Here is a 26320-nt window from a genome sequence, read left to right as displayed (position 1 = left end):
TGTTTTAATTAATTTCTCCCAACAAAGATGTTTGTATCTTCAAAAATGTCTTATCAATTACAATGTACTTCCATTGTAAAAATGTACCTCAAAGGACCCACTTGAAAACCCAAAGTATTGAAGTAAACAATTGCATTGTAACTATTTAAATTGTATTGCATCACTTACTGTTACCTTTGATCTTCAGGATATGAAAAATGTGATGTACTGAGAAAGTCCTTAGGGGAATGTCTGTTTGTCATGGTGAATAAAGACTTCCATTTCCATGATTTCTCCAGATTCTCCAGTGACTTAAATCACAGTCACAACAGTGGAATGTGCTAGCAAGAATTTGAAGTTAAAGAAACATACTGTATACTTATATGAATAAGAACTGGAATAGCTGCTGTGTTAGAGGCATTAAAGAAATAACAATGTTTGGAAGGTATATGAAAAGTTGTCTTATGGGATGACCTGCAGCAGTGACAATGGAGACCAACCACTGAAGAAAAGTCAGGAACTCAGAGAATGTAGTAAATTGGATCAGCAAATTTGCTGATGATACAAAGATTGGAGGTGTAGTAGACAGTGAGGAAGGTTTTCAGAGCCTGCAGAGGGACTTGGACCAGCTGGAAAAATGGGCTGAAAAATGGCAGATGGAGATTAATGCAGACAAATGTGAGGTATTGCACGTTGGAAGGTCAAACCAAGGTAGAACATACAGGGTTAATGGTAAGGCACTGAGGAGTGCAGTGGAACAGAGGGATCTGGGAATACAGATACAAAATTTCCTAAAAGTGGCGTCACAGGTAGATAGGGTTGTAAAGAGAGCTTTTGGTACATTGGCCTTTATTAATCAAAGTATTGAGTAAGAGCTGGAATGTTATGATTAGGTTGTATAAGGCATTGGTGAGGCCGAATCTGGAGTATTGTGTTCAGTTTTGGTCACCAAATTACAGGAAGGATATAAATAAGGTTGGAAGATTGCAGAGAAGGTTTACAAGGATGTTGCCGGGACTTGAGAAACTCAGTTACAGAGAAAGGTTGAATAGGTTAGGACTTCATTCCCTGGAGCGTAGAAGAATGAGCGGAGATTTGATAGAGGTATATAGAATTATTATGGGTATATATAGAGTGAATGCAAGCAGGCTTTTTCCACTGAGGCAAGGAGAGAAAAAAAACCAGAGGACATGGGTTAAGGGTGAGGGGGGGAAAGTTTAAAGGGAACATTAGGCGAGGTTTCTTCACACAGAGAGTGGTGGGAGTATGGAATGAGCTGCCAGACGAGGTGGTAAATGCGGGTTCTTTTTTAACATTTAAGAATAAATTGGACAGATACATGGATGGGAGGTGTATGGAGGGATATGGTCCGTGTGCAGGTCAGTGCGACTAGGCAGAAAATGGTTTGGCACAGCCAAGAAGGGCCAAAAGGCTTGTTTCTGTGCTGTAGTTTCTATGGTTCTATGGTTCTATAATAAATCAGCATGATCAAATCCTGGGCAGGTTCAACGAGAGTGGGTAATACTTAAACACAAATAGTAAATTTTGGAAATTGTAAAAGCAAATTAAAGAGTTGTGTAACTAAAAGGGATGTAAAACTATATAGCTCACTTTTGAGTTGTTTGAGCTAATTGCAAATAATAAATAAGTTGTTAGGCAAAGTCATTGTCTGGTGTGTTTTATAGTATGCTGCATTAATTGGTAACTAAACACTCTAGTTCTACCCTCCACCGTTAGGGTGTGTGGCAGACTGGATCTCCCATCCAAAAGTTCAAATGTATTGCTATCAAAAGTTAAGGGTTATAAAATTATAAATTATAAATTCTGTATCAACATCTTAGTCATAAATTGAATATTTATTAACTGATTCACTAAATTATCAATAAATTATGTTCGAAGTAATTACAAGGAAAACCAATACCTCAAAAAGTCGAGGGTTGATTGCAAGTGCTCTGTGAAAGTCATAGATGCAATTAATTTCATGAAGCTTCATTCTGCACAGGCCACGGTGATAATATGCTTTAGCAAATTTTGGGTACGTTTTCAATGCCTTATCAAATGAATCCACTGCCTGAAAAGTATCAAAGATTAATTCTGAGGAAAAAGTATTAACAAGCATTAACTATACTTATGTAACCAGGTGACGGTTGAATATCTTTTTTTTATTGTTAGAGTCCACTTATGTATTCACCTTGGTAAGCTAAAATAGCTGCCAGTATCTTTAAGAGAAAAAGGTGATGTCATTTTGCATGGGTGGAGTAGAACGAAGAGTTGCCATGTTCTAGAAAGAATGACGTTCAAATGTTTTTCCCAAGTTTGGTGAGGAAAGGTGAATAGTATTTGATAGTATCCATGGAAATTAATTTATACTTGTTTGTAAATCTAGAATATCAGTAATTTGACATGTTTTACATGTGGATGCTTTAGATTTTCACGAGTAAATTGATCAGCACTGGATAGCATGATTGCAAAGTTCCTTAATCAGCTTACTATGTTAGTCTTTTTAGTAATTCAACTACAGGGCAATATATTGTAAAAGTTTATTTGTTTTCATGACTGAATGTGAATGTAACAGAGTAATGTGAATGTGTGACATAACGTGAGCAAGGAGAACTCATTTCAAGGTCTATCCTATATGTGTTTGGAAGTTAAACACGTGTATGCCAAATGTGAGTATATCACTTAGTTAAGATGAGATATATTTATTCATATTTTCAATTTTGTGTATAAGGTACAGGGTTGGTGGGATGCTAACATTGATTGTATTGTTTTTGAACTACCGTATAGTTTTGTATATTTCATTTTAGTTATTTTCATACTGCATATGTAATAACGGTGTGGTCTGAAGTTAAACTGAGATTGTAATAGCGGGAACTGTTCTTAAAATTTATTTTGTTGTTTTTATTTTGATACCCTCTTCCTGCAAAAAAACATCTAAAACAGATAAAAAAAAGTATTTGTTGTCCTGCATGTGTATTTTCCCCCAGGCTACAAAAGTTTAAAGATACTTGATTCAATTTCAATAAAAATATTACTTTCAGGTTTCAGATTTCAGGTATAAACAGCAAATTTCTTCCAGCATCACAAAATCTGTGGATATTCCTTTTGGATTTTCTATACATCTAATAAACAAAACATAAAGGGGTTGGACATAGGCAGAGGTATCCAGCACTGCTAATACTGAGAACTACTTCACATACTATTTAAATACTGAATGCAGCACTCCTTTGGTGGTGGGTGGAAGGCAACACCAAATACCCCATCCAAGAACAACTCTTAATGTAATTTAACCCAATTTCCTCTCTGATCTGCCAGTTGTACTGCTGACTACTGATTGGACCTACTGAGCACTTTTAATAAAATTCCACATACAGAAACCTAGCGCCATCACCATCACAAAGCCTATCATCCCTACCCCTTAACCTCAAATTCGTGCTGACCCATACCCCTTTGAACCCAAATGCTCCAACCAACCTTCTGTTTTCTGAATACCAGGCAACAATCTCAGATATCTGCCTTCTGTGCACCTTCTGCCACAAAAGAATGACCTTTAAAATGCAAGGCCTGCTCCACAGCACACACAATCACCTAGACTCGTACATTACTGGATTTCTTCGGAGACAGGCTCATTGACTCACTGTGTACTGATTGAGTAATACATCTCTGCAGGCACTATTCAATTTCTAGGCAAATATTCTTACCTTTGTCAGTTTATCCAGTTCAGAATAGCAGCAACCTATGAGATAATATAATTCTGCAAGTTCCATTGATGGGTTTATAACTTGTGTTTCAGATCTTTCAAATTCAATATCCAAAGCTTTCTGAAAGTTGATCAGGGCTTCCTGCATTGCAAATATAATATTTATTATATAAAATCAGTATTGGGATTGCAAGACTTGAGAATGTTTGGAGAAACATATTGTAGTGTAAGAAAAAGGTCTAGAGAGAACTAGGGATAAAGGACAAAAGAATAAGTGTCATCAAAGTTACGGAAGAAATTGTTAATCTCTTCAACATTTTTAAATAAACAACTTTAAACATAGGAAAGAGTTTACAAACATGCAATATTGCCTTGACAAGTTTATTACACTGAATCACACTGAGTGGGCTAGACAATCAAATACTTAATTTTGGTATTGAATATTGTTGCTGTGCTGTGGCATAAATGTGTTAAGTTTTACCTAAAGTCTGGCTGTTAATCATAACTCCCATTAAGGAATATCAAAGCAAAATTAGCTGGTGTTTATAAAATATTAAATATGGCATAGTTAAAAAGGTCATACACTAATCAGATATGACTAATTTCTGTGAATAGTTACATTTTGTAATTATGTCAATGACACTTTGAATTGATTAACATAATTTTTGCAGTATAATTCATGCTGAAAGAATGTATATTTTATAACAGCATATATAATGAGATGTACTCCAAGTTTTGATTGCTGGGGAAGAGATTGCTGAGCCTTTGGTGATGATCTCTTTGTCCTCACTGGTCACAGGAGTAGTACCAGATGATTGAAAGGTGGCAAATGTTATTCTTTTGTTCAAGAAAGAGAGTAGGGATAATCCTGGGAATTATAGATTGGTGAGTCTTATTACAGTTGTGGGCAGATTATGGAAGACAATTCTGAAAGACAGGATTTACAAGCATTTAGAGAAGCATAATCTGGTTAGGGATAGTCAGCATGGCTTTATATGGGGCAGGTCGTGACTCACAAGCCTGACTGAATTCTTTGAGGATGTGACAAAACACATTGATGAAGGTAGAGCAGAGGATGTAGAGTACATAGATTTTAGTAAGATCTTTCAAAAGGCACCCCATGGTAGGCTCATTCAGAAAGCCAGGAGGCATGGAATCCTGGGAAACTCGGCTGTGTTGATTCAGAATTGGCTTGCTCATGGTTACAGATGGAGCATATTCTGCCTGGCAGTCAGTGACCAGTACTGCTCCACAGGGATCTTCTTGGAGCCCTGCTCTTCATGATTTTTATAAATGGCTTGGATGAGGAAGTGGAAAAGTGAATTAGTAAATATGCAGATGACACAAAAGTTGGTGGAGTTATGGACAATGTAGAAAGTTGGCTTATGTTACAAAGGGACTCAGAGCTGGGTTGAGAGATGGCAGACAGAGTTCAAACTGTAAAAGTGTAAAGTGATTCAGTTTCGAAGGTCGAATTTGCATTAAGAATACAGCATTAATGGCAGGATTCTTAGCAAAGCGCAGGAACAGAAGTATCCTAGGGTCCATGTCCATAGATCACTCAAAGTTGCCATAGGTTGTTATGAAGGTGTGTGCTTTGTTGGCCTTCATTAACTGGGGAATGAGTTCAAGAGCCATGAGGTAATGTTGCAGCTCTATAAAATCCTGTTTAGACCACACTTGAAATATTATGTCCAGTTCTGGTCATCTCATCACAGGAAAATTATGGAAGCTTCAAAGAGGATGCAGAAGAAATTTATCAGGGTGCTACCTGAATTGGAGAGCATTGGCTGAATCAATTAGGGCTTCTCTCTTTGGAGTGAAGGAGGATGAGCGGTGACTTGATGTGTTGTTCAAAATAATAGGAGGCATAAGTCAAGTAGATAGTCAGACTTTTCCCCAAGGCAGAAATAGTTAACATAAGGAGACATAATTTTAAAGTGATTGGAGAAAAGTATGGGGGGATGTAAGAGGAAAGTTTTTTTTTAACACAGAGAGTGATGGGTGGATGGAACATGCTGTCAGGGGTGGTGGTAGAGGCAGATACATTAGGGACATTTAAGATACTCTTAGATAGGCATATGGATGATAGAAATGTAGAGCAGGTTGAAGGTCAGCACAACATCATGGGCTGAAGGGCCTGTATTGTGCTACAAAGTTTTATGTTCAATAATGTCAGCACTACTAAATTACCACTAAATTTAACTGTCATCCAACATCAAAAACACTTTACAGCAATTTCCTGCTAATTAAAATGGCTTTTGACAAATTATCCAAATCTGTACCTGTTGATATAATAATATCTATCAGTTAAATTGCCAAAAAAAACAAATATATTTTTATAAGAACACAAAGATAAGAACACTCAAGGGATGACTCTTATGTTGTGGATTTATAAGTCGTGCACTATTCAGCGGTTGCCTAGAACAGGTCCATGCGGGAACTTGTATTTCCCTATAACACATCACCAGCCATACACTTTGCTCCCCTTGTAGAGTCAATGCTACTCAACCCCAATAGAAAGCTAATAGTGCAAACTCCAGTGCCTGTTCACTTTCTTGTATCATCACAGATGAAGACGACAGAATTGCATGCCAGGGCAATTCTGTTATCTTCATCTGTCATGTAGTTCATGAGTGAGCTACTTTACTTATGAGCACGTGACAGAGAAATGCTGAATGAATAACCATGTGGGGATTGGAACCATCTGGGGCAATGAAAATTAAGGACAGTGAACACTTTCACAGCCATTTTTAATGCAATTAGAGTCAGCAGACAGCAGTACTCGAAAAATCCAGCACAATACAAATGGAAATCAACTTTTCTCAAAGTAAAATACAATTACCACACTCAACCAGGCACTCTACCAGCTTTCTTGCATGGGTACTGGATATTTACAGCAGAATGATATGATGTTATTCCCTGTGCAATGCCATTTCTCAACTATGCAGAGTGAAGCTCAGTGATTATTTTCAAAAGCTCATCTATCACTGAACATGTACAAACCAATAAGGTTTTCAAAATGATGTTTGCTTTGCTATGTCAATGACCACCCACATGCTTACTTGTTCTCTGCTGTAAAACATGGGAAGGTTTTTGCTCATTCTAAAACTTATTTCTAATCTCCACTGAAACTTGTATTGATCTATCCTGCCTGACAATGGATCATACAGGATATTTTCAGTAGTTTTGCACAGAAGCTTGATGCTGGACCACAGGCATCAATACAAATCCAGATACCTAGGAAATCTAAGTAATGTGCCAAAGAAGGACTCATTACTGAAAACTGTATTCTCCCAGTCTCTACAGAGACATACACTTCCATTTCAACTGCTCTTAGAGTTATCTTTGCAAGCTCAGGTTTATTAAAATAATTGATGTGAAATCTGCAGCATTCTGTGGCCTCGTCTACAGGCTATACTCCTGCCTAGACTACTCTGGCAGTTGGTTACAGATCATTTTTAGTCATCTGTTCGGCCTCTGGCTATTTCAGGTGGCTATGCCTAATCTATGCTCTATTTCCTAGTTTAATGCTTACTACAATTTTGAGCAGCAGCCAATTGGAGATCTTAAGTATGAGAAGATGCAGCTCACTCAGGTTTCCCAATTGAGTACATAAGGAAGCAACTTGCAGCTGTTTGATGTTTTGAGCAATGGCCAATCAGAGATCAGGATTGATTAGGAAGAACAAGTTAAAATAAGGCAGGGGCAAGTGGAGCAGTCATCAGTGGAGTGGACAGTGATTTTGAGGTTTAGCTCTTTGAGGCTTCAGTGAGGACAGGCTGGAGTGAGAATAGGCAAAAAAAAGCTGAAGTTAGATTTTCCTCCAGTTTATTTATTGTTTTCTTCTCTATATTTGCACAGCTAGAAAAGTAGAGATGCTAGGCAGGATAGTTGAAAGCTCCTCTTGCGGGATGTGGGAAGGCAGGGAGACCTCCAGTGTCCCTGACGACTACACCTGCAAGAACTGCATCCAACTGAAGCTTCTAACAATCCACATTAAGGAGTTGGAGCTAGAACTGGATGAATTCTGGATCATTTGGGAGGCTGAAGGGGTGATAAATAGGACTTATTGAGAGGTAGTTACATCCAAGGTGCAGGATACAGGAAAATCAGTGACAGTTAGGAAGGGGAAAGGGGTTAAATCTAGTGCAAAGTACCCCTGTGGCTACCCTCCTCAACAACAGGTATACCACTTTGGATACTGTTGGGGGTGGTGGGTGACCGAGCAGACGAAAGTCAGAGAGGTCAGGTCCCAATTAATCGATGGCCCGATTAACCACAATCCACTGTATGTGGCACAACATCCAACAAAAACAACATTCAACAATTATAAAGAATTATATAAAAATAAAGTAGAAGGATAGATATGGAATAAATCTGCAAAAATACATAAATACCAGTATGTATTTACAATATAAACAGCATTATAAAAATTGGTTTAAAGTGTTTAAAGTACAGTTCGGTGACTGAGGTAATAGATAGAGAGGTTGGTGGTGGGGAGCTAATTCAAAGCCAATCCCTCCTGAAGCCCACAATTGATTCTTTAGTCTTGCTGATGTTTAGTGCAAGGTTGTTGTTTTGACATCACTCAACCAGCCAATCTACCTTATTCCTGCATGCCTCTTCTTCACCAGCTGAGATTTTTTTAATTTATGGAGATACAGCGCAGAATAGGCCCTTCCAACCATTTGAACTGAGCCATGCTGCCCAGCAACTCCCGATTGAACCCTAGTATAATCACAGGATGATTTACAATGAATATTGACCAGCCAACTGGTACACCTTTAGACTGTGGAAGGAAATTGGGATGAAACATAATGGGGGGGGGGAGGGGAGGGACATACAAACTCCTTACAGACAGTAGTGGAAATTTAACCCGGGTCACTAGTACTGTAAAATGCTATGCTAACCACTATGTTACCATGCTGCCCCTTCTGTCCACATTTGCTAACAGCAGTGATCTCATTGGCAAATTTATGGATGGTGTTGAGCTGTCCCTAGACAGACAGTCATGAGAGTAGAGAGGGTAGAGCAGTGGGTTAAGCACAGATTCTTAAAGTGTGCCTGTGGTGATTGTCAGCAAGGAGGAGATTTTATTACCAAATCACACTGACAGTGGTCTCCCAATGAGAATATCAAGGATCTAATTGCAGAGGGAAGTATAGAGGCCCAGGTCTTGAAGTTTGTTGATTAACAATGAAGGAGATGATGAATCCCCAACCCTGGGAAAAAGACTGTGCGTAATCCATTGGCAGCTTTTAATATCAACAACAGTACAAAGGGCAACATAGTTTTGATACTACAAATGAGAACAAATAAGATTTAGCAACACACATAGTTCTGGAAGAACTCAGTGGGTCATCTGGATAGGAACAGTCTCAACCTAGAATGTTAACTGTCCATTTCTCTCCATCGATGTTCTCTGAATCGTTGAGTTCCCCAAGCACCCTGTTGCTCCATATTCCAGTATCTTGTCCCTAGGTTTTAGTTTTGGTACCTCTAGAAGCACTCTTCCTTCAAATGGTGCTGAGAATCTCCATTTGAGCTGTGAGATGCCACTTTCAAAAACATAGTCCAACCTAGACCCATTTCACATTAAAATGTCACATGACATTAAAATCTCATATCCCTCTTCTGATAGCGTCACAGTTATGAAAACATTAGTAAATGTATATTACCTGATGTTTGCCAGCTTTCATTTTAGTTTTTCCAAGTAAGGTCAAAATTGAAGGTGATTTTTCAAGTCCTTCCAAACTATCTACAGCTTTGTCATAATTTTTTAAAAAGGTTTGTACTGTAGCTTGTTGAACTGGTGAAGTGTCAAGAGCTGTGTTATCAAGTGAAAGCCAAAACAAGATTTATTAGGGCAAGATTATATGACTTTATATCATAAAACCTTGATGAAGTCATTAGTTACAGAACTCTGTTTTATGAAATACTACAACCAATACAAACATACATCTTCTTGTTGTTCTTATGATTTCCCTTTTTAAGTGTACAGCAACGAATAATTTGACAAAATAATCAGTGGTATTAATTTGTTTTTATATGTATAAATTTAAAATAGAGTAAAAATGATCATTTCAAATTTGCCACATTATACTATACATGCTGATTCCTTTGATATTTCTTTATTCCCTATTATAAATCCTCCTGACACTTTGGACCACATTTACCTATTATAATCCTTCCCTTTCGACAGAAGTAATAAAAATTCTTAATTCATGTTTATATTTCTACTTGTCTTGAGTAGTACTCTATTTTGCCTTTCACTATCAATTTGTTGGCTTTCTTTTATTGAGTTCTAAAATAATCACATTCCTCAGACTTATTACTTTTTCTGGAAAGTATATACAATAAAAGTCTGATGACTCACTGATTGTTTGGTATCTGGATCCACAAAATCTTGTTTCCACACTCTCGTTGCTCTGTTTGTATACTCCTTTTAAACACGATGGAGCCCTATTCCTATGTTCTCCTTAAGCTCACCATGTCCTGTTCCCTCACTAGCTCACCAAACACAACTGGTTCACTGAAAATGTTATTATACTGTTATTTTCTAACTTATTATTATTTTCCTCCTAGATATTACTTCCATTAATACAAACGTTTGTATATTAACATACTGAACTAGCTGAATCTATCATTAGAAGTAATATCTAAGAGTCTGGAATCTAGAGTCTGTCTAAGAATAATCTGGCACAGTCCTGAGGGTTCTGGAATTTTCCTGTAATCATCTTCTTTTATTGAGTAATAACTTTACTTTGTCAGTTACAGATATATCACTTTTACTCTAGGTTTTCATTTTGCAACTTAAGTATAATTTCTTTGACTATTAACCTTTGCCTGTTCTTTGTCATAGTTTTCAATGTTCCTTCCAATCAACCACAGCAATTCTATTCTCTTTATTATTTATCTTGCCTAGATTTGTATTGAACTACATCACTACCAGACTTAATATAAAATTCAATCATTATGTTTACTCTTCCTCAAAGACCCCTTTATAACATAATTGTGATTCATTTATTTTCAGTGCACTAAACAGGATCCAAAAAAGCATTTACTTTATTTGACTCTCCAATATCTTAATCTAGAAAAGCTTCTTGTATGGATTCCATGAGCTCATCTTCCATCTTATTACAACAGATTTGATTTGTTCCATCCACATGATGCATACTTCTTTTAGTTGGACAATCTACACCAGAGGTACGTGAGAAGAGCTACTTTTTAAATCAGGGTGGCAATCAAGATTTTGAAGGCAGAGTTTTGCAACATTTTTTTCCGATTTTGAGGAGCAACCAATTCGCAAGAGGGAGTCATTAGAAAGGGCCAGTAAGAATAATTCCAGTACAAGCAGAGTGGGCATTCATTTGGAGTGTGACAGTCTTTAGGGTAGCTTTGGCTCATCAGGCTTGAGTGAGGTAGATTGTCTTTAAGTTACTCTCTCTCTGTTCTTATTTCTTCATTCCTCATCTACAAGTGCATAGTACAGAGAGAATGGCTCCAGGGTCAGTGTTTTTTACTGTGTGTGGGATGCGGGAAGTCTGGGAGACATCCAGTCTCCCAGATAAACATATCTGCTCCAGATAAACTAAGCTGCAGCTCCTGAGAGAACATATTAAGAAACGGGGCTGCAGCTTGATGATCTTCAACTCATACGGGAGAATAAGGAGGTGATAGACAGGAGCTACAGGGAGGTAGTCACCCCTAGCTTGCAGGGGCAGGTAATTGGGTGACTGTCAGGAGAAACAGGGGAAAAATCACAGCCGGTAGCCATTCCCCTCAATAATGTATATAACTTTAGATACTATTGAGGGGGATGACCTACTGGGGGGAAACAACAGTGACCAGGATTCTGGCACTGAGTTTGGTGCTGTGACTCAGAAGAGCAGAAGGGTGAAGAGGACTGCAGTGTTGATAGGAGATTCCTAAGCCAGAGGAAGAGAGGCGAAATTCTGTGGGCACAGTAGTAAGAATGTGGTTTACAAGTTACAGCAGGAGACAGAAAATGCATTCCAAAAGAGCAATGTTACAATAGTCATGGAGGATTTCAATATGCAGGTAGATTGGGAAAATCAGGCTTGTACAGGATTCCAAGAGGGAGAATTTCTAGAATGCCTATGTGATGGCTTTTTAGAACAGCTGGTGGTTGAGCCCAATAGGGAATCAGCTATTCTGGATGGGGTGTTGTGCAATGAACTGGAACTAATTACAGAGCTTAAGGTAAAAGAACCCTTACTGGCAAGTGATCATAATATGATCAAATTCACCCTGAAATTTGAGAAGGAGAAGTTAGAGGTATCAGTAATACAGTGGAGTAAAGGAAATTATAGAGGCATGAGAGAGTAGATGGCCAGAATTGATTGGAAAAGAACACTGGCAGGGATAACCTCAGAGCAGCAATGACTGGAATTTCTGGAAGCAATCCAGAAGGCACAGGATATATCCATCCCAAAGGGGAAGAAGTATTCATAACCATGGCTAACAAGGGAAATCAAAGCCAACATAAAAGCCAAAGAGGGGGCATATAATAGTGCAAAAAATAGTGGGAAGTCAGGGGTTTGGGAAGCTTTTAAATACCAGCAGAAAGGAACTAAAAATGTTATTAAGAAGGTAAAGTTGGATTATGAAACTAAGCTAGCCAATAATATTAAAGAGGATACCAAAAGTTTCTTCATATACATAAAATGACTGTTGAAAATAACTCACATTGAAATCTCACCTAGAGTTTACCAAAAGGCATGTGGGAGACTCTGAAGTCAGCTAGAAGAAGGTTTTATGGCTTGATGAAACCAAAACTGAACTTTTCGTCCATCAGATTAAACAGTATGTTTGGCATAAGCCAAACACCGCACATCATCCAAAACACACTATCCCTACCGAGAAATATGGTGGTGACTGCATCATGCTGTGGAGATGCTTCCCTGCAGCAGGCCCTGGAAGGTTTGTGAAGGTAGAGGGTAAAATGAATGCAGTAAAATACAGGGAAATCCTGGAGGAAAACCTGATGCAGTCTGCAAGAGAACTGCGACTCAGGAGAAGATTTGTTTACCAGCAAGAAAATGACCCCAAGCATAAAGCTACAGCAGCACAGAAATGGTTTAAAAACAACAAAGTTAAAATACACTATCTGGAAAGTCCAGCTGCTGGTGAGTCAGTATCCTCACAAAAAATACACCATGAAGACAAAAGAACACTCTAAGAAACTCCGCAAAAAGGTTAGTGGAAAGCACAGGTCAGAAGATGGATACAAAAGCACTTCCAAGTCACTGAATATCCCTTGAAGTACAGTTAAGTCAATGATCAAGAAATGGAAAGAATATGGCAGGGCTGTAAATCTGCCTAGAGTAGGTTGTCCTCAAAAACTGAGGTACCGTGCGAATAGGGGACTAGTGAGGGAGGCTATCAAGAGACCTATGGCAACTCTGGAGGAGTTACAAGCTTCAGTGGCTGAGATGGGAGAGACTGCGCATACAACTATTATCCGGGTACTTCACCAGTTGCAGCTTTATGGGAGAGTGGCAAAAAGAAAGACACCGTTGAAAAAAACTCACTTGAAATCCCAACTAGAGTTCACCAGAAGTCACGTGGGAGATTCTGAAGTCAGCTAGAAGAAGATTCTATGGTTTGATGAAACCAAAATTCAGCTATTTGACTATCAGACTAAATGTTAAGTTCAGCATAAGCCAGACTCCGCACATCATCAAAAACACACCATTGCTACCGTGAGGTATGGTGATAGCTGCATCATGCTGTGGTGATGCTTCACTGCAGCAGGCCCCGGAAGGCTTGTGAAGCTGGAGGGTAAAATGAATGCAGCAAAATACAGAGAAGTCCTGGAGGAAAAATTGATGCATTCTGCAAGAGAATTGAGACATGGGAGAAGAATTGTTTTCCAGCAAGACAATGACCCTAAGCTTAAAGCCAAAGCTACATAGGAATAGCTTAAAAACAACAAAGTTAATGATCTGAAGTGGCTAAGTCAGAGTAGAGACTTCAATCCAATTGAAAATTTGTGGCTGGACTTGAAAAGGGCTGTTCACTCATGATCCCCATGCACTCTAACAGAACTTGAGCAGTTTTGTAAAGAAGGACAGGGAAAAATTGCAGTGTCCATATGTGCAGTGCTGATAGAGACCTATCCACACAGACTCAAGGCTGTAATTGCTACCAAAGGTATATCTACTATATACCGACTTGAAGGGGGTGAATACTTATGTAAGCAATTATTTTATGTTTTATATTTGTAATTCATTTAGATCATTCTGTAGAGATCTGTTTTCATTGTGACACAAAAGAGTCTTTTTCTATTGATCAGTGTCAAAAAAGCCAAATTAAATCCACCGTGATTCAATGTTGTAAAACAATAAAACGTGAAAACTTTCAAGGGAGTGAATACTTTTTATAGGCACTATAAGTCACTAGGACCAGTCAGTGTACACCCTAGGGTTCTGAAAGAGCTGGCTGAGAGATTGTGGAAGCATTAGTAATGATCTTTCAAGGATCACTAGATCCTGGAATGGTTCCAGAAGACTGGAAATTTGCCAATATCACTCCACACTTCAAGAAGGGGGAAAGGCGGAAGAAAGGAAACTATAGGCCAGTTAGTCTGACCTCAGTGGTTGGGAAGATGCTGGAGTCCATTAGTAAAGATGAGATCTCTCAGTACTTGGAGGCACATGATAAAATAGGCAGTAGTCAGCATGGCTGCCTCTAGGCCTTACAAAACTATTGGGATTTTTAAAAGAAATAACCAGCAGGATATACAAAGGAGAATTGGTTGATGTTGCGTACTTGGATTTTCAGAAGACCTTTAACAAAGTATAGCAAGGTATAGATGGTTGCTATACACAAATGCTCCAGATGGCTCTTGACATGAGTTGGCAACAGCACATGACGAACGTCGAGCTCTATGATGACCTACCGATGCTCACCAATAAAATTGAGGCGAGAAGACTGCAACTAGCGGGGCACTGTCTACGCCACCCTGAGCTACCTGCCAGCCTAGTCATCATATGGGAGCCCAAGCATGGGAGAATAAACCCTGGGCGACATGCTCCTAGAAGACAGCGGCGCGGCTAATGTAGATGAACTGAACACACTGATGAGGGAAAGGGAGAAGTGGAGAGTCCGTCATCGTGCCTGATGTCGGCCCCTAAGGCCTGACTCAACATAGTAGTAGTAGTTTAACAAGGTGCTGCACACAAGGCTGCTTAACAAGCTATGAGTCCATGGTATAATAGGAAAGATTCTAATACGGATAAAGTGGTAGCTGATTGGCGGGATGCAAAGAGTGGGAATAAAGGGATTTTTTTCTGGTTGGTTGCCAGTGACTAGTGGTGTTCCACAGGGGTCTGTGTTGGGACTGATTCCTTTTATGTTATATGTCAATGGTTTGGATGATGGAATTGATAGCTTTATTGAAAAGTTTGCAGACGATACAAGGATAGTTGGAGAGGCAGATTTGAGGAAATAGAGGGGCTGCAGAAGGACTAAAACAGATTAGGAGAATAAGCAGAGAAATGCCAGATGGAAAACAGTGTCAGAAAGTGTATGGTAATGCATTTTGGTAGAAGAACTGAAATAGTTGACTATTTCTAAATGGAGAGCCGCAAGGCTCAGTGCTGGGACCCCAGTTGTTTACAATATATATTAATGACTTGGATGAGGGAATTAAATGCAGCATCTCCAAGTTTGCGGATGACACGAAGCTGGGCGGCAGTGTTAGCTGTGAGGAGGATGCTAAGAGGATGCAGAGTGACTTGGATAGGTTGGGTGAGTGGGCAAATTCATGGCAGATGCAATTTAATGTGGATAAATGTGAAGTTATCCACTTTGGTGGCAAAAATAGGAAAACAGATTATTATCTGAATGGTGGCCGATTAGGAAAAGGGGAGGTGCAACGAGACCTGGGTGTCATTATACACCAGTCATTGAAAGTGAGCATGCAGGTACAGCAGGCGGTGAAAAAGGCGAATGGTATGCCGGCATTTATAGCGAGAGGATTCGAGTACAGGAGCAGGGAGGTACTACTGCAGTTGTACAAGGCCTTGGTGAGACCACACCTGGAGTATTGTGTGCAGTTTTGGTCCCCTAATCTGAGGAAAGACATCCTTGCCATAGAGGGAGTACAAAGAAGGTTCACCAGATTGATTCCTGGGATGGCAGGACTTTCATATGATGAAAGACTGGATCGACTAGGCTTAGACTCTCTGGAATTTAGAAGATTGAGGGGGGATCTGATTGAAACGTATAAAATTCTAAAGGGATTGGACAGGCTAGATGCCGGAAGATTGTTCCCGATGTTGGGGAAGTCCAGAACGAGGGGTCACAGTTTGAGGATAAAGGGGAAGCCTTTTAGGACCGAGATTAGGAAAAACTTCTTCACACAGAGAGTGGTGAATCTGTGGAATTCTCTGCCACAGGAAACAGTTGAGGCCAGTTCATTGGCTATATTTAAGAGGGAGTTAGATATGGCCCTTGTGGCTACGGGGATCAGGGGGTATGGAGGGAAGGCTGGTGCAGGGTTCTGAGTTGGATGATCAGCCATGATCATAATAAATGGCGGTGCAGGCTCGAAGGGCCGAATGGCCTACTCCTGCACCTATTTTCTATGTTTCTCAGAGAGAAAATTAAAAATCCAAGGCGTAAAGGGATTTGGGAGTCCTTGTGCAAGATGCCCTAAAGGTTAATTTGCAGGTCAAATCTGTGGTGAGGAAGGCAGATGTGATGTAAGCATTCATTTCAAAAGGACTAGAATATAAAAGCAAGGATATAATGTTCAGACTTCATGAAACACTGGTGACACCTCACTTGGAGTATGGTGTGCAGTCTTGGGCCCCTTATCTTAGAAAGGATGTGCTGGAACTGGAGAGGGTTCAAAGGAGATTTGTGAAAATGTTTCCAGGATTAAATGATTTGTCATATGAAGAATGTTTTGATGGCTCTGAGCCTGTATTCACTGGAATTTAGAAGAATGAAGCATGGCCTAATTGAAACCTATCAAATAGTGAAAAGCCTTGACAGAGTGGATATGGAAAGGATGTTTCCTCTGGTGAGAGTGTCTAAGACCACAGGCAGCTATGGAGGCCAAGTCTTCATGTATATTTAAGGCAAAGGTTGATAGATTCTTGATTGGACAGGGCATGAAAGGATATAGGGGCAGAAGGCAGGAGACTGGGGCTGAGAGGAAAAATGAATCAGCCATGATGAAATGGTGGAGCAGGACACTCGATGGGCCAAATGGCCTAATTCTGCTCCTATATCTTATGGTTTTATGGCCTTATATATAGCTTAAAGTCTCTCAAAGCTTGACCCAAATTAATTCTGAACTCCACATCATAATCTACTATTGCCAAAATTATTTGTCACCATTTACTGATCTCCTTTGATAATATTACTATATTAATCCCTTCAGATCTTTCATAAATGTAAGGTTTTAAATACATTTGGAAAATGCATTTTTCTTGTATTTTTGCTAAAAAAAAAGATCTAGTGCAAAAAATTTGGAAAAAACAGCATTGTACAATAGAATTAATTAGAATAGATTTTATAATCACATTATATCCACCCATCTAATTTTTTAACTTCAGATAAATTAATAATTCAGATTTGTTGTCAACTGGATCTGTCGCAAAATCATGGTTTGCAAACAAGTAATAAACTAATCAAACCAGGATATACAGATCTTCTTCTAACTAATACAAATGAAGTAATTTTAATGACATGATCATTATAGAAAAATGTACCTTGATTGATTTCAGCGGTATATTGGATACAAAAGCTTGCAAGTTCAAGTTTTTTCATTTCAAGTAGATATTGACCTCTTGAACACAAAAAGAATAAAAAACATCAAATATTAATTGTATTTATAGACAAATATTCTCCTACAACTGATACTATATTTGCTGTTGCACAGAACTACCATTGTTACATACAACATGGAATAATTTTGGTTTACTAACATTTCAAAAATACAACTATTGCAATGGACAAAAGCATCTGGTTTGGAAAAAAGAAAAAGATGCGATAGACTTCTAAAAATTCTGAACCATGATCCCAAACCATTTCCAAATTGTAAATCTTGTGGAAATGATCAGGGAGTTTGCATCCAATCAGTTCCAGGAATTCAAAACTCATAAATAGAATTGGATACCAAGCAGCAAAAGTCTGAAAGGAGCACAGACAGAGAAATGACTACAAGGAGCAACAATAAGAAACAAAATCAAGCTTTGATATCACGAGATCATGGTGGTGAATATAGCCACAATATTGGAAATCATGAGGAAATAATTTAAATTAAAAGTTAGATACATCTTTGGCTTTCCCAATCCACCTTAGTCAACTTGCTCCTCACATTTAAGTTTAAGCTCCTATTCCCAGAAATTTAATTGCATACGGTACTTTCTCCAAAATGTTCTGCTCTGATTATTCATCATTTCCACACATCTTAACAGTGTGGGGGAACAGAGTGTTCTTGGGGTCTACATCCATACATCCTTCAAAGTTGCAGCAAATGTTGATGGTTAAGAGGTGTATGGTGTGTTGGTCTTCGTTAGTCAGGGGAATGAATTCAAGAGATGCAAGGTAATGTTGCTGCTCTATAAAACTCTGGTCAGACTTGGAATATTGCCTCATAATAGGAAGGATGTGGAAGGTTTAAAGAGGGTGTTGAAGAGATTTACTGGGATGATTTCTGGATTAGAAAGTGTGTCTTATGAGGATAGCTTGAGTGAGGTAGGGTTTTTTACTTTGGAGAGAAGAAGGATGAGAGGTAACTTCATAGAAGTATATAAGGTGATAAGAGGCATAGATGGAGTGGACAGCCAGACACTTCTCCCAGGGTGAACATGGCTAATACAAGGGGACATAACTTCAAGGTGTTGGGAGTAAAGTATAGGGGAATGTCAGGGGAAGGCTTTTTTTTTGTACACAGCATGATAGGTGCGAGTACTGCTGGGAGTGGTGGTAGAGGCAGATCCATTAGGACAATTTAAAAGACTCATTTTGGATGAAATGAGATTGGAGGGCTATGTGGCATGGAAGGATTAAATTCATCTTGGAGTAGCTTAAAGAGTCAGCAAATGACCCGTGCTGTACTGTTCTATGTTCAAACTGATCACAATTTGTGATTTTCTGAGCACAATCCCTTCTCACAGAATCCTAATGCCATCCTTTACTATCAGACCTACCCCTCAGAATTCCTAATACTAGTACTATGAAATGCAGAGTATCTCAGAATGTTTAGTTACCAGCCTGCGTAATCTTGCAACCATATAGTGTCATAGAGCTATACAGCATAGAAAACAGACCTTTTGATCCAACTTATCCATGCTGACCTAGGTGCCAAACTAAGCTAGTCCCACTTGCCTGTACTTTGCCCATATCCCTTTGAATATTTCCTGTCTATTTCTCTGTACAAATATATTTTAAATGTCATCATTGTATCTACCTGTACAGATTCTTCCGGCAGCTCACTCCATAGTCACACCATCCTGTGTGGGAAAAAGTTACTCCTCAGACCCATTTAAAATCTTTCCCATTTCACTTTAAACGTATGCCATCTAGTTTTAGTCTTCCTTGCCCTGGGGACAAAACTGTGGCTATTCACCTTACCTATGCCCTTCATGATTTTATAAACCCCTATAAAGTCACCCCTCAGCTTCCTACACTCCAGAAAAAAGTCAAAAGTTAAAGCTGAGTTTATTGTCTTATGCACAAGTACAATGAAAAACTTAATTGAGGTAGCATCACAGACACATAGTATCATACAAGCAGCATTTACAAGAAAAAAACATGAACATAAATTTTACACAATTTTTACAAAAACATACAATTAGAACAAAAATGTCCATTTTAGTGCAAAGTGATCAGAGTGGACATGTGGTGCCAAACTGTAGTAGTGACTAAGGTTTTGCTGGTTGGTTTAAGACCCAAATGGTTGAAGGAAAGTAGCTGATCTTGTAGAGGTTTCTGTAGCTGTTGCCTGATGGTGGTTACAAAAAGATGGCATGGCCAAGATGGTGAGGGTTTTAATGATGGATGGTGCTACTGGGCAGAGTCAACCACTCTCTGCAGCTTCGTATATTCCTGTGCGTTCAAATTACTGCATCAGAATATGCCAATGCAGCCTCTCCTTATAATGTTACCTACATTCTGATCCAAATCATTAAGATAAATGACAAACAACAGCACCCATCCTTGAAGCACACCACTGATCACAGGTCTCCAGTATGAAAATTAACACCATCACCACCCTCTCTCTTACTATCATGCCAATTTTGTTTCTGTATCTGATTGGCAAACTCATTTCGGATCCCATATGTTCTAACTTTCTGGACTAACCATGTAGTGCCTAAGCAAACACATTACTTAAGTCCAACAGCTAAAACCCATTTACCTCTATTTATGCCACAAATTTAATATATTTGTTATAAAAACTTTGTGTTCAGTTAAAAAGCCTTGTATTTTGATTAGTTTCCCCATTTTAACCTTTCTTTACTGTTATGTGATAACTTTTAAATGATCAGTCCCTGTTATGTGCATATTTCAGTGCTGTATCATTATCTCATACTTCTGCTTTAAATTCCTAAATTTCCAATAACCAGAACCTCTCAACAATATTATCATTTAAAGCCTTATCTACGGGTCCAGCCACTGATCCACAAGAAGTACATTCTAAAGCAGTGGCTCACAAGTGGATCATATTGCACCTCCTACCCCCGAAGGCAGAGAGATTGTCTAAGGGAGAGAAAAAGATAAAGAAGGTGGTGGAGGGGTGCTCAGTGGCAAGGGGACAGCTGAGGTATTACAGGCTTAATTTATTAAATTATTTACTTATTGTAAGCATTTGATCCTTAGTGCTTCAAAATCACATAATCACCTCATCTCTTGCTACCCCACCATTTTCTTAAGACTTTGCTCGAAGCGCGTTACAGTTGTTGAAAATTAATGTGACACTTCTGTATTTGGTGTACCATGAGAAATTTGGACTGAAGAAATCGTGCTATTTCCGGGATTCACCCCCACATTATTGCTATTCACTTCTGTACTACAGTGTTAACTAGTACAATTCCATTACTCGAATCATGCAGCGACACAATTCCTGTGAATTACGAAATGATGTTCAATGGGGTAAAATTCAGAATCTTCCTTCAAATGGTCTTGACCGCATTTCTCTAGCCAAACCCAAATAACGCTGCCCCACTTTATGTACCTTCAGGCAAAGAGTCAGGTTTTGCCCAAGTTATGATGTCGTTGTAATTTTCCCCTTTACTGATTGCAGCCATTGCAGCTGGACTTAAACAATGGGCAATTGACTGTGATTAATAATCCATAATGAAAATGGTAGAAGCAGACCCAACAAAAAAGTGTGGACAGTATAGTGCGGAGTATCCAAAATATGGATATACTGTATCCCAGCACCAAGCAACCAACAGCAGCCAATGTGTCTGTTGTGTGAAAAAGTTTTTTTTCAAATGAGGCAATGAAACCATCCAGCTCCTTGAATATTTGAAAAGAATACACTCTGATAAAGCAAACAAGAACTTGGCTTATTTTCAGTCACTTCATGAAACGGAAAACACTTCAAAACATGTTTCCCAGCACTTCACAATGAAACAGTGATGGCTTGCATGCTTCGTACAATATTTCAATGCACATTGTTAAATCTAGAATGTCCCATACAATTGGAGAAGAACTGATTCTGCCAACAGTAAGGGAGGTTCTGAGTACAGTTTTGCATAAATCACTGGACTAAATAATTCAAGCATTTCCACTCAGCAGCATCTCTGTTCAAAGATGAATTGATGAAATGTCTAAGAATGAGAAAGACACATTGTGCAACATACTTAGAACTTGCTCTGCAATTGGGTGAGTCAACTTTACCATGCAACAAATCTTTGCTTCTTAGTTATGTTCACTTTATAAAAGATGAAAGCATGGTTCAAGAATTGTTATTTGCAAGAGAGCTAGAAACAGATGTGAAGGGGAGTGAATATTTTGGGGTGTTGAGCACAGTTGCACAACAAGGCTGTGTGCTTAGCCCCTTGCTCTACTTGTTTTATACTTATGACTGTGTGGCTAATCACAGCTCCAAAGCCATATTCAAGTTTGTCACAACACCGTTATCGTAGGCTGAATCAAAGGTGGTGACGAACCAGCCTAAATAGTAGGAAGAATGGAAATCTGGCTAGGCGGTGCCATAACAACAACCTCTTATTCAATGTCAGCAAGATCAAGGAGCTGATTATTGAATTCTGGAGGAGGAAACCAGTGGTCCATGAGCCTGTCATCATCGAACATCAAAGGTGGAGAGGGTCAGCAACTCTAAATTCCTCGGTGTTTTTACTTCAGAGGACCTGTCCTGGACCCAGCACAGAAGTGCAATTATGAAGAAACCACAGCAGCACCTTCACTCCTGTAGGAGTTTCCAAAGATTCGGCATAACATCTAAAACTCTGATAAACTCCGATAGATCTGTGGTGAAGAGTATATTGACTGCCCGGTATGGAAACACCAATAACCTTGCATAGAAAATCCTACAAAAACTTGATCTCTTCTTGCTGCTGCCAATAGGAAGAAGGTACAGGAGTCTCAAGAATCAAACCACCAAGTTCAGGAACAGTTATTGCTTGTCAACCGTCAGGCTCTTGAAGCAAAGGGGATAACTTCACTCAATGTCACTTGCCCCATCATTTAAATGTTTCCACAACAAGTAGACTCACTTTCAAGGACTTTTCATCTTATGTTCTTGATATTTAATGCTTATTTATTTCTTCTTATTTCTTTCTTTATGTATTTGCAGTTTGTTGTCTTTTGCACACTCATTGAATACCCAAGTTGGTGGGGTATTTGATTAATTTTATTATGGTTATTATTCTATTATCAATTTATTGAGCATGCCCACAAGAAAATGAATCTCAGGCTTGTATATGGGACATACATGTACTTTGATAATAAATTTACTTTGAACTTTACTCTCCTTTAATATACCTCCTTATACGCTCAAGTTTTAATTGGCCCACAATTGGTGACTAAATGACTTCCACCTGACTTTTTGAGAAAGAAAATTAACAGAATGTTATATCATGAGATGCCATACATAGTTCTGAGAAGTTGTCACTTCAGAATTAGATATTGGAGCCCAGCTCTCAGAAGCCAAGTGCCATGGCTTCCCCAGTTCGATTTTTATCCAGTCAATTGTATTGTCCCATAGCAAAAACTGAGAACATAGTGATCATCTAAATTTGATTTTTTTTTGCTTATTGCTATTGTTATGAGTGCATGATCGACTGGATCCTCAGCTTCTTAACTGGAAGACCACAGTCTGTGTGAATTGGTGATAACATCCTCCTTGCTGATGATCAACACTGGTGCACCTCGTGTGCTTAGCCCGCTGCTCTACTCTCTGTAGACACATGACTGTGTGGCTAGGCATAGCTCAAATACCATCTACAAATTTGCTGATGATACAACCATTGTTGGTAGAATCTCAATGCAAGAGGAGTGAGATATGCCAACTAGTGGAATGGTGCCGCAGCAACAACATAGCACTCAACGTCAGTAAGACGATAAAGCTGATTATGGACTTCAGGAAGGGTAAGACGAAGGGATCAGAAGTGGTGAGAGTGAGCAGCTTCAAGTTCATCGGTGTCAAGATCTCTGAGGATCTAACTTATCCCAACATATTGATGTAGTCATAAAGAAGGCAAGACAGCGGCTATACTTTATTAAGAGTTTGAAGAGATTTGGCATGTCAACAAACACACTCAAAAACTTCTATAGTTGTACCGTGGAGAGCATTCTGACAGGCTGCATCACTGTCTGGTATGGAGGGGCTACTGCACAGGACTGAAAGAAGCTGAAGAAGGTTGTAAATCTAGTCAGCTCCATCTTGGGTACTAGCCTACAAAATACCCAGGGACCTCTTTAGGGAGTGGTGTCTTAGAAAAGCAATGTCCATTATTAAGGACCTCCAGCACCCAGGGCATGCCCTTTTCTCACTGTTACCATCAGACAGGAGATACAGAAGTCTGAAGGCACACACTCAACGATTCAGGAACAGCTTCTTCCCCTCTGCCATCCGATTCCTAAATGGACATTGAAGCTTTGGACACTACCTCCCTTTTTTTAATATACAGTATTTCTGTTTTCACACATATTTAAAAATCTATTCAATATATGTAATTGATTTACTTGTTTATTTATTATTGTCTTATTTTATTTATTATTTTTTTCTCTCTCTCTCTCTGCTAGATTATGTATTGCATTGAACTGCTGCTGCTAAGTTAACAAATTTCCCATCACATGCCGGTGATAATAGACCTGATTCTGATTCTGTTTCAGATCTATGAAAAGGTTAAAAAAGTAATCTTTTACTCTCACCTTAAGAGGTACAGTTTCTGTGTTTGAGGTTGAAGGTGGATGGCGCATGTTATATCTTTCAAAGCATTTCTCAGATTATGTACCTGTCACAAACACATTCAGTCATAAAATATATCATCAGTTCTATTAGTTTCTTTGAAATTTTGATGAACAAAAAGAGCTATTTTTATTCTTCACAAAAATTTAATCACAAAATACACAGCTCTGAGGCTCAAGACTTCATGTATCAAGACTTCATTAACTTTGCAATGTTCCTGATCAATCCAAACCAGCACACAAAGTCTCTGGTCACACGGGGACAGCTCCCAAAAGCTAAGTATGGATACCCTTGAAATGTCGACCTACTTCTTGCAAACTTGACTCTATGACAGGTCCTTCAATCAATATGGAGCAAAAAGATGAAATATAAAGGTAAGTTAGCCAAAAATATAAAAGAGGACACCAAAAGTTTTTTTCAGATATATAAAGAGTAAAAGAGAGGCAGAGTGGATATCATACCGATGGAAAATGACACTAGAGATGTAGTAATGGGGGGCAAAGAATTGGTGGTTGAAATGAATAAATCATTTGCGTCAGTCTTCACTGTGGAAGATATCAGCAGTGTGCCAGAAATTCAGGTGTCAGAGCAAAAGTGAGTGTAGTCACCATTATTAAAAAGGTGCTTGGGAGCTGAAAGGTCTATAAGTAGGTAAGTCACATGGATGAGATGGACTACAGCCAAGACTCTAAAAGAGGTAGATGAGATTGTGGAGGCATTAGTAGTGATCTTTCAAGAATCACCGGATTCTGGAATGGTTCCAGAGATCATGAAAATAACAAAAGTCACTCCAATCTTTAAGAATGGAGGGAGGTAAAAGACAGAAAAGTCAACAAGCCTGACCGCAGTAGTTGTCCATTATTAAGGATGAGGTTTCAGGGTATTTGGAGACACATCATAAAAAAGACTGAAGGTAGCAAGGTTTCTTAAAGGGAAGTCTTGCCAGACAAGTCTGTTGGAATTCTTTCAGGAAATAAAAGGTAGATTAGACAAAGGAGAATCAATGGGTATTGTTTACAAAGTGCCACACATGAGGCTGCTAAGCAAGATCAGAGCCCATGGTATTATAGGAAAGATACTAGCATAGACAGGAGGCAAAGAGTGGGAATAAAGGGAGCCTCTTCTGGTCACCACTGCTGGTGACTAGTGGTGTTCCACATGTGTGTCGGTGTTGGGTCCATTACTTTTCACATGAGATGTTAATAATCTGGATTTCAGAGATGATTACTTTTTGGTCAAGTTAGTGGATGATACAAAGATACAGTAGGTGGAGGAGCAGAGAATGTTGAGGAAGCAAGGAGTCTTCAAGGGCAGGGGTCCCCAACCTTTTTTGCACCGTGGACCAGTTTAATACTGACAAAATTCTTGCGGACCAGCCGACCCGGTGTGGGGTGGTGGTGTTCAAGTAGGGTTAAACTCACCTCAACATGTCTTTTACAGTTAAGGTTGCCAACTTTCTCACTCTCAAATAAGGGACAAAAGTAGCAGTCAAATCCCAGGACACTTTACCCCAAAAAGACTACCATGACTATGAAGCCTTGCGCGGGAACCTGTGTGCGCATGTGTGACGTGTGCATGTGCGTACGTGCCCACTTTTTCCACAAATTGGTTTTGCCTTCATCTTCCCGACTATACTGTACATACATTATTTCTACTTTATATAGGCTGTGTATTTATCATATCATTCCTGCTTTTACTATATGTTAGTATTATTTTAGGTTTTATGTGTTATTTGGTATGATTTGGTAGGTTATTTTTTGGGTCTGGGAATGCTCAAAAAATTTTCTCATATAAATTAATGGTAATTGCTTCTTTGCTTTACGCCATTTCGGCATGAAAGGTTTCATAGGAACGCTCTACCTTAGCGCGGAAAATATGGGACAAACCAATTTAGCCCAATATACTGGATGTCCCGACAAATACGGAACAGTTGGCAACCCTATGTTCAAGTTCAACAGTGAGTGACAGGGAATGAGGAAAGGTGCAGCTGACTCATATCATTTCCTCACGGCCCGGTAGCACATGCTTTGTGGCCCGGTGGTTGGGGACTGCTGTTCAAAGGGGCACACAGATTAGGAGATATCTGTGGATAGTCAGTATGGCTTCATGCATGGGAGGTCATGTCTAATCAATCTTATAGAGTTTTTTCAAGGACGTTACCAGGAAAGGCGATGAAGGCAAGGCAATGGATATTGTCTACATGGACTTTAGCAAGG

General features: G+C 39.1%; 1 protein-coding gene across 1 annotated transcript in view; it reads right to left on the bottom strand.

The window, feature by feature from the left end:
- ttc6 (tetratricopeptide repeat domain 6) overlaps positions 1-26320 on the bottom strand; it is a 309199-nt gene that overhangs the window by 110201 nt on the left and 172678 nt on the right. Inside the window, exons 19-24 of the mRNA XM_063059735.1 lie at positions 24068-24150; positions 17381-17507; positions 11310-11418; positions 9361-9509; positions 3681-3821; positions 1901-2050 (exon numbers count right to left, since the gene is read on the bottom strand). Of these exons, the coding sequence (XP_062915805.1) occupies positions 1901-2050; positions 3681-3821; positions 9361-9509; positions 11310-11418; positions 17381-17507; positions 24068-24150 (759 nt within the window). The remainder of the gene's footprint in view (positions 1-1900; positions 2051-3680; positions 3822-9360; positions 9510-11309; positions 11419-17380; positions 17508-24067; positions 24151-26320) is intronic.

Source organism: Mobula hypostoma, chromosome 1, assembly GCF_963921235.1.
Source record: "Mobula hypostoma chromosome 1, sMobHyp1.1, whole genome shotgun sequence".
Taxonomy (NCBI): Eukaryota; Metazoa; Chordata; class Chondrichthyes; order Myliobatiformes; family Myliobatidae; genus Mobula; species Mobula hypostoma.
Note: the sequence above shows the minus strand (reverse complement) of the source record. Positions and strands in the feature narration are given on the sequence as shown.